Source organism: Lacerta agilis, chromosome 5 (genome assembly GCF_009819535.1).
Source record: "Lacerta agilis isolate rLacAgi1 chromosome 5, rLacAgi1.pri, whole genome shotgun sequence".
Classification (NCBI taxonomy): domain Eukaryota; kingdom Metazoa; phylum Chordata; class Lepidosauria; order Squamata; family Lacertidae; genus Lacerta; species Lacerta agilis.
Genome location: NC_046316.1, coordinates 769,266 through 783,574, shown reverse-complemented (window position 1 = coordinate 783,574; position 14,309 = coordinate 769,266). Strand labels below are relative to the sequence as shown.

The following is a 14,309-nucleotide window of genomic DNA, read 5'->3' as shown; positions in this document are numbered from 1 at the left end:
TTTTAAAATGGACATGAACAGAATATTATGAAACTTTTTCCCATTGGAGATGTGCACGTCTTGTACACTATTATTTTTTAAACAGGTTTTAAAAACTCATGTTTTTCAAACTTCCTTTTCCTAAAGGCTTTTTTACAGAGCTATGTTACTAAGTTTAGTTGTTTGATTAGTCGTGTAATTGTTTTAGCTGGCCTTTGTTAATTAGCAATGGTGCTTTGTTCATTTGGATTATTTTAGATAGTTGTATTTATTGTGTTTTCATGATAAATGATCCAATTTGGATGTGCTATCCCCCCCATATTTGGTATATATCTAATTTTATAAATTAAAAATTAAAAGTGGACTAAAAACAAAATGTCGTTTGGGTGGAAGGTCCAATCCACATGCAGTATACGCCAGAAAATTCTGTTGGCACCTTGGCTCAGATTAAACCCCAACCACAAGAGTCAGAGGTTTTTCCTCAGCTGAAAGTGCCTGGCAACACCCAAGTGTAGGGGGCTTGACCAGGTCAATTCCTCTTCTTCCTCTGCCCTCCATTTTCCTTTTGTTAGCCATCAGGGCTGGTGTCCCCATGAGGGGGACTGAGGCACAATCTTGGGCAGCGCAATCCCCCTGCAGGGTGGCTCTCCTAGGGGAGAGGAGCCTGTCCTCCACCACCAGAGTGTAGAAGAGGAGCAGCAGCTTCCAGAAAGTTCTCCAGCAAGGCTTCGGCAGCAGGCGGAACAGGCGCCTTCCCATTTCACCTCAGAAGGTGAAACAGGACGGGCCACCCCAGTTTGCAACGACACACAAACATCCCGTTTCTCAAATTGTTCCCAGCAACCTGAAGCAAAACATTGCCGTGTGGCGTGTTCCCCTTCAGGATACCACATGCCATTCTGTCTCCCCTCCAGCCTTACACTTCTACACTCTCTGACACACAGCAGCCTTACGTCTCGCCTGAGCTCGGGTCTCCTCAGGTTGCTTTGGGTTCCTGTCCCCTTTTATCTCTCTAAACACACTTCTCAAAAATTCTGGAAACCTTAGGATTACCCCAAGGCAATACCTCCTTCTTGTATGTGGCTGAACTGAAATTAGGAAATATTATATGGTAATGATTGGCATATTCATCGAGCCTTCTTCCACCGCCCCCTCTGTGTTGTGGAGGGTGGGGGCAATGAATGAAACTAGTCCGCCTGTCAGAGTGGGAATATCCCCTCACTCTCCCACCCTTCTTCTGCAGGCTGACAAGTTCCTGTCAAGCAGTTATTTTTAAATTTCATTTTGTTTTTAGCCACAAACGTGTGTGCTTCTAAATCATCATATGAATATGTAGAAGCACCTGCCATACTTTTGGGGTGACCCCATTTCACTTCCAAATTGATAGGCACTAAACTGCCTAAATTCACTATGAGAAGACATAATTATTTCAGTAATTAATAGTCCACAAATCTGTTTCCATGGCTCTATTCCCCAAAAGCCTTGTAAATCATCCCAGCTTAGACTACTTGCTGCACCTCTGCTAATTTAAATGACACTATTTTATATATGAACAAGCCTGCAGTCACCACTTCCTACAAACACATTAAATGTTTTAAGTTCAAGCCACAGTGGGAGAAGATTATGCTTCATAGTCTTAAATACTTTTATTTTCCTGGATGAATTTCAAGTTTCACCTTTTAAGATCAATAATATTTGGGGTTACGTTTAAGTCAGGCATGCAAAAATCCTTCAGCTGTCAAATCTGAGTCTCGCAGGAATATCGTTCAGAAATGCTTCAGTTTAAAATGCCAAAAAGGAAGGTCAACCTGTTTGCTCTCACCACTAGTATTTCATATTTCAAATACTTTTTTAGTCAAACAACTAAGTCCTAGCTCCAAATAGGCTTAACCATGACTATGCACATATCTACAGAAATGAAATCTGTTTAAGCTTTAAACATGATTATACACTATAAGTATAGACCTTGAAATGAGGTCTTGTCCTTTTAACTCAGGAAGCTCCCATCAAGGCTCACTAACAGTCTTATTTTATTTACAAAATCTAAAATGAAGGGGTGGGGAGGACAAAGAAGAGCAAACATGTGTTAACAGGAGTATCTGTTATGTCAAAAGAAATAGTTTATTCTAATATTAAATCATCTACTTGGGCTTGTCGTTTTCTCTTCGTTTTTGCAATCTTCTCTCATCTCCCAGCCCCCTTGATTAAACCCCCCCCAGCAAAGTTGAACCCAGGTTCTAGGGCTGGGCGATATCTGGTTTTAAACATCATGATATATCACCAGCTAAACATTGCAATGTACCAATGATGTCTTTTAAAAGGATGGAACTATGGTTTCCCCCACATTGTGATTTTTGCATAGCGTGCACACACACACACCATGATTCACGGTGATATATTTCTAGATCAAAAATTATGAAACCAGTATCACAATATGGACTTCAAACCAGTTTTGGACAATATATTGATAGGGCCTAGAAGAATAACCCTCCCTCTGTATCACATGCATAGCTGAAGGCAGTCGTTTTTATTGCTATTCTGTGGGCACAAAGAAATATTGCATTCAGTCGGAAATACTTTATGCTTAGGCTAAGGGCTCAGCCACACTTGCACTTGTCATGTGCCTAAAAAGCACAGGCCCAAGCAGTTTTCCACTTGTCCCACGACTTTCCCCTGGGGAAACCTCATTACCACTGAATTGGAGCAAACATCAATCTGCGGAAAACCCAACTGACCTTTACTCCAATTCAGTGGAGAGCGGAGGTACCACAATACCTCAAGGACCGCCTCTCTTCATATGAGCCGACCTGGACCCTGAGATCACCTTCTGAGGCCCTTCTTCGTGTGCCTCCTCCTCGAGAGGTCCGGAGGGTGGCAGCATGAGAACGGGGCCTTCTCTGCAGTGGCTCCCCGTCTGTGGAATGCTCTCCCCAGGGAAGTTCACCTGGCACCTTCATTATACACCTTTAGGTGCCAGGCAAAAATGTTCCTTTTTAACCAGGCCTTTGGTTGATCCGATTTACATCCTATGCCCTTTTAAAATATATTGGGGGGGGGGCTATTGGGTTGTTGGTTTTATTTTCATTAGGTATTTTGTGGTTTTATATCTTGATTTTATCCTGTGAACAGCCCTGAGATCACCAGGGATAGGGCAGTGTTATGTATTGAAGTTCTCACCCTTGCCACCAGGGGTGTTGTGTATATAGTTTTCACTCAGGTCCACGTCAGTTAATTTAGGCGGGAAACCCTGGGCTGTTGTTGTTACAGTGTTGTCAGCCGGCTGCCTATAAAAGCAGGCCGGCTGAGCTGTTTCTGTTCAGTTCAGTTCCAGCTTACTTATAAAGAGCTACTTTGAGAAATCTCTGTGTCGTCTGCTATGTCCACCCACTACATAATACTGGCAATGAAGGTGGGATCTGATCAGGCCCGTCTTAGAGGGATCGGCCGCCTTGGCGCAGCGATCCCTCGGCGCCCCCAGCCTGCCGCCTCTCCGCCCGCCTCCCTCCCGCGCTGGCTGCCCCTCGGGAGGGGGGTGGGTGAGCGGGGGATGAGGGGCGTGGCGTGGCGTTGGAGCGGACGCTCGCGCGCTGACGGGCGGAGGATGAGGGGCGGGCGGGCGCTCGCGCACTGGCGGGCGGGTGGGCTGCAAGCCGGCGGGCGGGCGGGCGGGCTGCAAGCCGGCCGCCCTCGCCTCCCAGAGCCCCAGCTGGAGTGCTGGAAGGTCGCGCAAAGCCCCGCGCCGCTCCAGCTGGGGCTCCGGGAGGCGAGGGCGGGCGGCTTACAGCCCGCCCGCCCGTGGGGGCGGGTTGGGGAGGGGCAGCCTGGTATGCCGGCGGGGGCGCCCCTGGGGTGCCCAGCGCCCTGGTGCGCCGGGCCACCGGCCTCTATGGATGAGACGGCTCTGGATCTGATGGACACCAGAGCACAGCCAGATTCAGACACTCACTGAGCGAAATCACTGAACAGAACCCAATTCAAAGCTGACCGTTCTGGCTAGAGCAATGTGTTCCATCCATTCCCCACCACGTTGGCATCAGAACGATGGTTTCACTCGTGCCTCTACTGCCATTTGCCCCAGCTGCTGAAGCATGGGACTCATACCTCGCTCAGTTCGCCTGCTACCTCCAAGCAAACAAGCTGACAGGAGGGTCAGAGGAGCGAAAGCGAGGCCTTTTCCTCAGCTTCTGTGGGCCCGAGGTGTTCGAGACGGCCCGAGCTTTGGTTGCGCCACTAGCAGTCCAGGCAACGCTCTGGGACATACTAGAAGAGAAGCTTAAAAACCACTACGCTCCGAAGCCGTCGAAAATTGCTGCCCGCCATGCGTTCTACCACCCTGGACCAGGCAGAGGGGGAGTCGATCAACAGCTACATCACTGCCCTCCTAAAGGCTGCACTGGACTGCGAGTTCCAAGACTTAGACGACGCCCTGATGGATCGAATCGTCTGCAGGATCTGGGACAACCGTCTGCAACGGTGTCTCCTCGCCAAGCCAGACCTCACATTGCAGAAGGCCATCGAGGAGGCCGCAGCCTCAGAAGCTGCTGAACTCTCCGCCCAGGAGATCCGCAAGGCCAGCAGCCCGCATCCTGCTAAGAAGCCAATCCCAGTGCACCACGAGGAGGCCAGCAGTGATGAGGCGTCCTCCATGAAGACGATGACGTGCACCAGACGAAGCAGGAGCGCAGGAAGTTCAATCAGAGATCCAAGGACCAATCAGAATGTGCTGGGTGTGGAGGCAACCATTCCCGTGTCAAGTGTCGATTCAGAGATGCCATCTGTCGGCGATGCTCCAGAAGGGGACACATCACTAAGGTCTGCTGATCAACTCCATCCAACACACCCCCTTCACCGTCTCGCAAGCCCAAGTCTTCATCTCGGTGCTCCAACAGGAGCTGTTTCGCCTTCATCAACTGCCGCTGCTCGTCCGGAATCACGATTGGCCAAACTGACTCGTCTATGCGACACAAGCTACATGTCACCGTGCTCATCAAAGGAGCCCCGTGTGACATGGAGATCGACACTGGGTCTGCCATGTCCATTGTGTCCTGGAGCACCATCAAAAGACTCGTGCCCAAGCTGTCCAAGAGGCAACTTGACCTGCACCGCATACACCTGAGACTACCAGGGAAACGACATCCCCATGGTAGGCGTTGGCCGGTTCCGAGTTGCTTTCAAGAATTTTTCGGGCCTGCTCCGACTGGTGGTGGTCGAAGGCCTGCGGCCTAGCCTCCTGGGCTAGACTGGTTTGATGCCCTCGGCCTGGAAGTCACTGGCATCAACTGCATCTCTGACGCAGAGGCTGAGGGCGTAATCAAAGACTTTGCTGAGATTTTTGACGGCACTTTGGGCCAATATACATGTACGACCATCTCCTTTAGCCTTGACCCACAAGTCGCTCCCATCAAGCTAAAGCCACACCGGGTCCCGTTCGCTCTCAAGGCTAAGGTGGATGAACAACATGTCAAGCTGATCGCGCAAGGCGTTTTGGAGCCGGTTGACCACGCCAAGTGGGAAACCCCCATCATCATGCCTGTCAAGCCGGATGGGTCGATGAGAATATGCGCAAACTACAAGTGCATGATCAACAAGACACTTCAGCAGCACGCTTATCCGGTTCCTGTTGTCCACCACCTGCTGCATTCCCTGGGTGAAGGCAAGGTCTTTGCTAAACTGGACCTTGCCCAAGCCTATCAACAACTGCCTATCGATGATGCCACCGCTGAAGCTCAGAAGATCATCATCCACCGAGGGGCGTTCCGGTGCTTCTGGCTGCAGTTCGGGGTAAGCATGGCTCCTGGCATCTTTCAAAGCCTCATGGAGCGTCTCCTGCAGGGGCTTCCGGGTGTGGTGCCATATTTCGATGACGTGTTGGTGTCTGCAGACTCAAATCAGCAGCTGTTCAAGCGCCTCCGCGCCATGCTGACCAGGTTCCAGTAGGCAGGGCTCAAGGTGAAGAAAGAAAAGTGCCAGATCGCCGTTCCGCTGGTGGAGTTCCTGGGCTACCTTATCAAAGCCTCTGGTCTTCACCCGACTGCATCCAAGATCCGGGCCATCCAGCAGGCCCCGATCCCAAAGAGCAAGACGAAGTTGCAGGCATTCCTGGGGCTGCTGAACTTCTACAACATGTTCCTGCCCCACAAAGCAATGCTAGCCAAGCCTCTCCACCGCCTCCTCAGCATGAAGGCACCATGGTCCTGGGGTCATCAGGAAATGGCGGCCTTCAACGCAGTCAAAGCCCTTCTCTCATCGGACAGTGTACTGGTACAGTACAGTGAAGCCAGGTCGCTGGTCCTCGCCTGCGACACCTCGCCCTTTGGCATTGGTGCCATCCTCAGTCACTGGTTTCCAGATGGAAGGGAAGCACCGCTTCTCCCAGACGCTATCTCCGGCTGAACGGAATTACAGCCAGCTCGACAAGGAGGCACTGGCACTTGTGACTGGAGTGAAGAGGTTCCACGAATACCTCTACGGGAGACCCTTCAACCTTATCACTGACCACAAGCCGCTCCTTGGCCTCCTTGTCGGTGATAGACCAACTCCACCGGTCCTCTTGCCATGCATGCTGCGATGGACTGTCTTTCTGACAGCCGACAGCTACCGGCTCGTCCATCGCCCTGGAAAATCGCTGGGCCATGCTGACACCCTCAGTCGTTGCCCTCTTCCAGTGCTTATGGAACACCTGGCTCCTGCTTCATCGCTCTTCCTGATTGAGGACCTCCCAGCAGCACCAGTGTCAGCTGCCGATGTGGCCTCCACATTTGCCCAGGACCGCACCATCAAACGTGTGCTCAATTGGGTGTGGAGGGGGTGGCCAGTAGGGCCCTTTGCACCAGAGTGCAAAGGTGGTCATGAGATTAGAGGTGGGTTGGCAAGCTTTCCGGTATGTCGCCTTGAAGGTAAAACTCTTGGCTATGGCTCAGGTTATGTTTTAACCTGGTGGGCATCGCCCCCTTGATACAGAGGGATGACTTCCAATCATCGTGGTAAAAGGAGATTATAAATGAAGTACAGGCTTGCGGATTGTTGCATCTTTACCTGGAATCTATGACATTCAGTCAAGCTAGAGCTGTGATCTCTCAAAGATTGAGGGACATTGCAAGACACTGCTCTTGTGAAACCTGGGATGTTTTTGGGGGACAAGATATTTCAGATTTCACCAGCCCCTTATCTGGCGGAAATCTACTATGTGGAGTACCGTAGGCTTTTCACAGCTGCCAGGTTAAATGTGCTGGAATCGGCGGTTTTGTTGGGAAGGTACAGGGGAGTCCCATATGCCTAGAAATTTTGTCCCTGTGCCTTAGGAGCGGTTGAGTAAACTGAACATATTCTTCTGATCTGCCCATTTTATGTAGACCTTACACAAAAATTTATAGCTCCACTGCTACCCCAACCTAGTCTTGTAGACAGAGAAAAACAGGTTTTGTTTTTGCTGAATAACTTTACTGGACCAACAGCATCCTTGGTGGCCAAATTCCTTTTTTTGGCCCTTAAGCGCCGTAAGGTTAAAATTGACAGCACTGACATGGGTCTAAATGTATAATCTGCTTTTATTGCTGGCTTAAGTGTCATGTTCCTTTAGATGCTTAGTCATTTTAATTTTTGTATGGATAAATCCTTGTTTTCTGACTGACAGTCGAATAAAATTTTGATGATGATGACAATTAAAACAATAAAGAATACTTAAAAAGAAACCATGAGAAACTGTGAGACTCAAATACTTTATCCTTTAAAAACAAACAAACAAACAAACCATAACATTGGTTAAAATGCAACATAAGCAAATATTGTTTGTGTGCACCTGTACTTGAAAAAACTCCATCATATTTAGCATCCCATGAGTCTAAAGAATACGTGAATAATGCCTAATTAAATTATGTCCAGCTTAGCGTAAAATATATTTTGGCAACATATTTTGGTTGGACATGAGTCAACAGTGTGATGCAGCAGCAAAAAACAGCTAATGCTATTCTAGACTGTCTCAACAGAAGTCTATTGTCCAGATGAATGAAAGTAATAGTACTCTATTCATTAAAACTGAAATGGTTGGACGTAAAAGCCAATTTTTGTAAGGTTGCGAATTTAAGTTGCACTTTAATCTTTCACAGTCGGAATTTGGAAAAGAAGTGTGGCTTATATTCGGGCCAATACAGTATTTATGAGAAATAACAGAGGTGCTGTATTCAAAACAAAATGAAAAATAAAAAAAATCCTTCCAGTAGCACCTTAGAGACCAACTAAGTTTGTTCTTGATATGAGCTTTCGTAATTCCTTTGTAGTAAGACAGCTACTTTGAGATCTCTTATAGAATGTCCTGGGAGACTGAAAGTGTTCTCCTACTGGTTTCTCTGTCTTGTGATTCCTAGTATCAGATTTATGTCCATTTATCCTTTGGCGTAGGGTTTGGCCTGAAAGAATAATGGTCAGCTGCAAGAATGGACCAACATCAAGAGAAGGTTTAAGTGGATATTAAAGAACAGATGAAATAAAGTAATTTGGTCTGATCTGTAATAATTTGGGAAACATATACCGGTGTGTGTGTGTGTGTGTGTGTGTAATATTTATATCCTATCAGGTTGGAATTCAATGTACATGGATTCCACTCCACTGCCTCTCATTATTACATTACATTACATTATATAGTGGTACCTTGGGTTAAGAACTTAATTCATTCTGGAGGTCCGTTCTTAACCTGAAACTGTTCTTAACCTGAAGCACCATTTTAGCTAATGGAGCCTCCAGCTGCCGCTGCGCCACCAGAGCACGATTTCTGTTCTTATCCTGAAGCAAAGTTCTTAAACCGAGGTTAGCAGAGTCTGTAACCTGAAGCGTCTGTAACCCGAGGTATCACTATATAATATAATGTAATATATATTTATCCTGCCAAGTTGGAATTCAAGGCAGGTTGCAACATTTAAAAACAACAGTCATAGAAGAAGAATGAAAACAAATTGGTTAAAAACAATACTTAATATACATCACAATACCAGCAGTGACACAGCTAGCCCCTGGGGTGCCCGGTGTGGCGCGCACGTCCTGCAGCTGTAGGGCAGGCGCAAGCCCCACGCTGCTCTTTCAGGCAGCGAGGAGCCTGCAGGCGCCCAAGCCACCACATCACTCCCAGGACAGATGCATGGTTTGGGAACGCTGCCCAGTGCCAGCCACGGTTCGTTACGTTTGTTGACTGAACTAAAAAGTTTTGTGAGCCCAATTTTTAATTTTTAAAATCTCACATTTTGTCATTTCGTCACACACACACCCCAGTGATGACACCCGGGGCGGCCTGCACCCCCCCACACACACCCCACACCCCTCTTCCTCCGCCACCGAATACCAGCAATTAAAATTTGAACTGACAGCAGCCCAGTCATCAGCATTGTCTGCACCTTACTTTCCAAATGCATAAATCCTTTTACTGCAAAAGTAAATTGTTGCCTCTTTGCCTGAACAGAAGCAGGAGCCAAGTCACATTGATCCTATCCCAAAGAAGAAACTTGGTTTGCTGATCGGAATCTCCGTCCCACAGCGCTGCTGAGGAATGAAGATTCCAAGAAGCAAACTAAGTTTCTTTTTCTTCATCAAGACCCACAGGGCTGCCTAGCAAGAGGCAAGGTGTGTGCCTTGTGGATCTTACAGGGGGAAGCTGGGTCTCTCCTTTGCCTAACAAGAGACAAGGTGTGTGCCTTAAACCTGCATAACAAAAGCCAGAGCAAAACAAAACGGGGCTTGCGCCTTGCAGATTGTGCAGGAAGAGGCAGCTTTTACTGCTGCTCTTTACTCTTGCTGGGTTGGCAAGGCCAGCTGAGCAGTGCATTCTCCATATATTACAGGGTGAAAAAATATGAAACTTTTATCCTGGTATGGAATTCATATCAATAAGAGGCACAGTATGGCTATATCACCCAGCCTTATGAGGAACGGTTGAAGGTGCTGGGTATGTTTAGCCTGGAAAAGAGGAGACTGAGAGGAGATAGGATAGCCATCTTCAAATATCTCAAGGGCTGTCACATAGAAGAGGGAACAAGCTTGTTTTCTCCTGCTCTGGAGGGTAGGACTCAAGACAATGGCTTCAAGTTATAAGAAAGGAGATTCCGACTAAACATGGAAAAACTTTCTGACAGTGGAACAGTCTCCCTTGGGAGGTTGTGGGTTCTCCTTCGTTGGAGGTTTTTAAGCAGAGATTGGGTGGCCATCTGTCATGGATGCTTTAGCTAAGATTCCTGCATTGCAGGGGGTTGGACTGGACGACCCTGGGGTCTCTTCCAACTCTATGATTCTATGAACATTGATTTACTCAAATGGTCTAACACTAAAAACAAGAACCACATGAAAGTGACTTCTGCAGGAGGTGCTTTAGGGTACAATTCCTCAGACCATTTTTTTTGCTGTTAAGTAAGTTTGCTGAGCTGGAAGCTGGCAATGAAGATTTGAGAGAATTCTGACAGAGGGAGAAATTATGACAATTGTGGAACAATACTGACCCTTCCAGGCCACCAAACACAATTCCCTCTCTGCTATCTCCATTGAGCTGCCCTGTGTGAGGCAATTTCTGTCTGCCTTGTGGGCAGCATACCAGCTCCTTTGTAGAATCAACATTAGTGTTGTCTACTTAGTTAGCCTCATAAGCACACTGTCTGATTTCTTAGGCCACATTTCTAAGGAAGAACACAAAGAACAGAAGCTAACCAAATTTTCGCTCCTGGACTCTTAAGCCATGGAAGAGTATCCACCCCAAATCTCACATAAGCAACATCGGAAATCATGCTGGATTGGACAGTCTGGTAGCTCTTCAAGACAGAGAGATGTCTCTGTGAAGCAGGACACAGAGGCACCCTAGATCCCTGGTAACTGCATCATGCTGGGATTGAAAGTAGGGCTGTGTGCACACTAAGTGTTTGAAATGCACAGAGCTCTTTTTTCTGTGCACACCTGTATAGTTTGTCCATACCTGTGCATTACACTGATAGCTGAAGCAGCAGCCATATCATCACCATCAATTAAATTTATATACAGCCTTTCATCCAAGGATAACACGGTGGTTTGCAGTATAAAAACACAAAAACATATAATTAACACTCACCCCCACACCTGCATTCTCAACTCCTCCCCCTGTGTTTCCACGCCCCACTGTAGACATGTGTGCAGGTATTTATCTACCTTGTGTGTGCACTGTTGTTGGTGGTGTTGTTATACAAGTTTTCCAGTATGGTATACCAGACTGTCACCAAACTGCAAGTTAACTTTTAACCTTTTTTTTTTTTAATGTCCCTTTGAGGCCCAGCAGTAGCCTACTCTCTCTGAGTTCAGGAAACCTGAGGTCCATTGCAGGCAGGAATTTGTTTGCTTGTGTGCAGCCAAGCAGTTCTTAATTTTTTTCAGAAACAAGTTTTCTGATACACCAGACTTTCACCAAAAAGAGTGTGTCCCCCAGCCCAGCAGTAACCCACTGATAAAGCATAAACTAAGGTAAATGTGGAAGTGAATGAACAATTAGAAGCTAAGCGCATCCTGAGAAGCATAAAGGAAGTGCATTTCTCTGCAGCGCTACACACCCACTGCAACATCACCAGGAGGGGAGCCACAGCAAAAAGTGCACTGTTCACATGCTCTTTCTTTTGCACACACATGGGCTGAAGTGTGAATTTATTTAGGCTTAAAATTGATTTTCACCTCGAACCTGGTTTGTGGGGGGAAACACATCAAGTCATCATAAAAAAACAGGATGTGTCTGCATTGGGGTTGAAGTCTTCTGTACAATAATAATTTTAAAAAGCCAAGCACACAGTATGCACTGAATGCACACTAAACTGTAGTATGTGCACAGCCTAGGACCTTCTGAACCACATCAGTCATCCAAATAGCATTTGCAGGTAGCTGTGTAAAGGCACCTATGTAGAGAGCTGACACTACAATTACATGGCATCAGTTCCTACTAAAATTAATGCTAGCTGATTCCCCATAATTATAAAAAAAAATGAAGGGGGGAAATAAACATTATATAATATAAATCATATTAGCAAGCCTTGATAAAGCAAGGGTCAATCACGTCTAAAGAAAAGGTAGGTTAGCCATTGCTGCTGCTCGGGTGCTTTCTGAGTGTGAGAGTGTTCCATGCCATTCTCCCAGTAATCCTTACAACCGTCTATTTCATCACCATTATCCTGACATTGTAGATGCAGCGTACGTATGTATGTCTGCTAAGACTGAAAAAACATCAGCTTAACTAATACCAACTGATAAGTTCATGGCTGAAGTAAGATTTGTCTTTCAGAGTCTTTCAGTCTATTGTATTCTTGCATCATTACACAAGCTCCCACCAGATACATCTTTAAGTTAAAGTGGTGTTCTGGAATGACCTATCAAAATGTTGCATAAAAGAAATTCCATGTGATTTTTAGGAGTCATCATCTGGCAGAACATTTAAGGAATTCTGACGAAAGTCAAAAGTTAGGTAAGATTATTTGGGGGGGGCGGAATCAGATGGGTGGGTGGGTGGATTCACATACTCCTGGTTTGTTCTGGTGCTAGCTTTTTATTTGATCCACACTCCCAGGAAATGTATTTGCATCTTAAGCTCAATAGTTCACTTTCTGTGAAATAAAAAAAAGTGCAGGTTCACAACAAGGCAATAGTCATATGGAGAGGAAAAAATGGTACTTACACTGCAAAGTGATAAATGAAACACTTCCATCCACTGGGCCGTTCCAGAAAGTTGTACACATCTCCCTGCATACTAGTTTTGGTTAAGTATGGGCCATAAAAGCATTTTGTAGGGTAGGCCCGGTGTACCTCACTTCCTGTCATGGATTCGTTGTTTATCTGGAAAGCAGGATCATGTGGATTTTCTTCTTCAGAGTTTGAATAAATTTTTGATCCATTAGTCACCAAAGAATCAGGATCAAGTGCCACAGAAGAGTACTGCATATTGTTTAAGTTTGCTCGCACTTCCAAAAAGGTTGCAGACTTCCTGTGTCCATTCAGGTTCCCCACTTGGGAGTCAGAATGCTGAACTCTACTGCAAAGGTTATACATTGGGTGCCCACCAGTTTCACCATTACCGTAAGACATTCTGTAATGAAGTAGGTGTATTGCTCACCTTGATCAATATTTAAAATTATAAAAGGTATTGTATATCTTCTCTGCCTTTGGCATTCTCCAGCCAACCAGTAAGAAGTCAAACATTATTGTGGAACAACACCGCCGTGTGCAGCCAGTCTGTCACCTGTTACCAGGATTCTGAAATTAAATCACAAGAAGATGTTCAGATAATGGAAGTCTCAAGTAATAGATAAAGGCTCTGAAGGAGGAAAGCAATTAAAGAGTCACTATGCAGCAAAGCAAGGCAGGAGCATGACTTGAGTGTTATTTATAGACTAGTACATGGTACCATTTGTAACAAACTGACACATTGCTTAAGGTTTTGAAATGCTGATAGTGGCCCATAAGGAAGTTCCAGGAATCATTTGTGACAACCACATTATTTATTTCAAAATTCACCTAAAGGTTTTGTCTGTAAGAGAGTTCACCTAAGGTGCTTAAGTGCACATTGAAAAGAGCAAACACATGCTGGAGAAATGGAATGAGTTGCAGCTACTTGTTGAATGTACATTCTGTGGCAAACCTGTATGGAATGGACCCAGTGTTAAAGGACTGCTCAGGTGCCTATTTATTGTTCTATTAAAAACATTTCTGGACTGTTCTTCCCCCACGTGGATACCAGGCTAGTATATAATAGGCATAAATAAAAGCAAGGCCCCCCCAATACAATATAATAAACAAAAAGACAAACAATCAGAACAGACTAAACTGTTAACTTTAAAACGCTTAGCCAAAAAGGCAAGTTTTGACCTGGAACCAAATAGTTGCAAAGTTGGCACCAGTCATTTTAAATTTTATATTAGCAATTTTGGCTCATATGTATGGCATCCAGAGTATACCCAGTTGTATTTATAAAACCCAGTACTGAGACTGCGATACAGCAGACAAGATAACGCTTTGAAAGGGCAAGGCCTCCATCTATGAATTATTGAAAAGTTACACTTTAAAGTGCATATATAACTTTAGGCATTTTGTAATTAATTACAGTATTTCTCTTATCTATGTGAACTGATGGTACACTCAATTATGGGGATGAGGGTGGAGAGAAACCATGGTGATTATTCTTTTGGTTTCTTGCAGTCTGCATCCTTTACATTTTTTTAGTTGGATTTTAAGCCTTAGTTCCAATGAAGGTAGGAAACTCCCGCAAACCTAGTGCAAATAGAACCTTTTAATCTTTTACAACAGCTTAATACAAGATTAGGCACATGGCAAATGTTAATGCACTCACTGCC

General features: G+C 45.8%; 1 protein-coding gene across 3 annotated transcripts in view; it reads right to left on the bottom strand.

Annotated features, from left to right (window-relative positions):
- Positions 1–14,309, bottom strand: part of LOC117046421 (potassium voltage-gated channel subfamily KQT member 1-like) — a 293,603-nt gene that overhangs the window by 270,438 nt on the left and 8,856 nt on the right. For all 3 annotated transcript variants that reach the window (XM_033148232.1, XM_033148231.1, XM_033148233.1), the window contains exon 2: positions 12,638–13,212. In XM_033148232.1, the coding sequence (XP_033004123.1) occupies positions 12,638–13,044 (407 nt within the window). In that variant the 5' untranslated portion in view covers positions 13,045–13,212. The remainder of the gene's footprint in view (positions 1–12,637; positions 13,213–14,309) is intronic.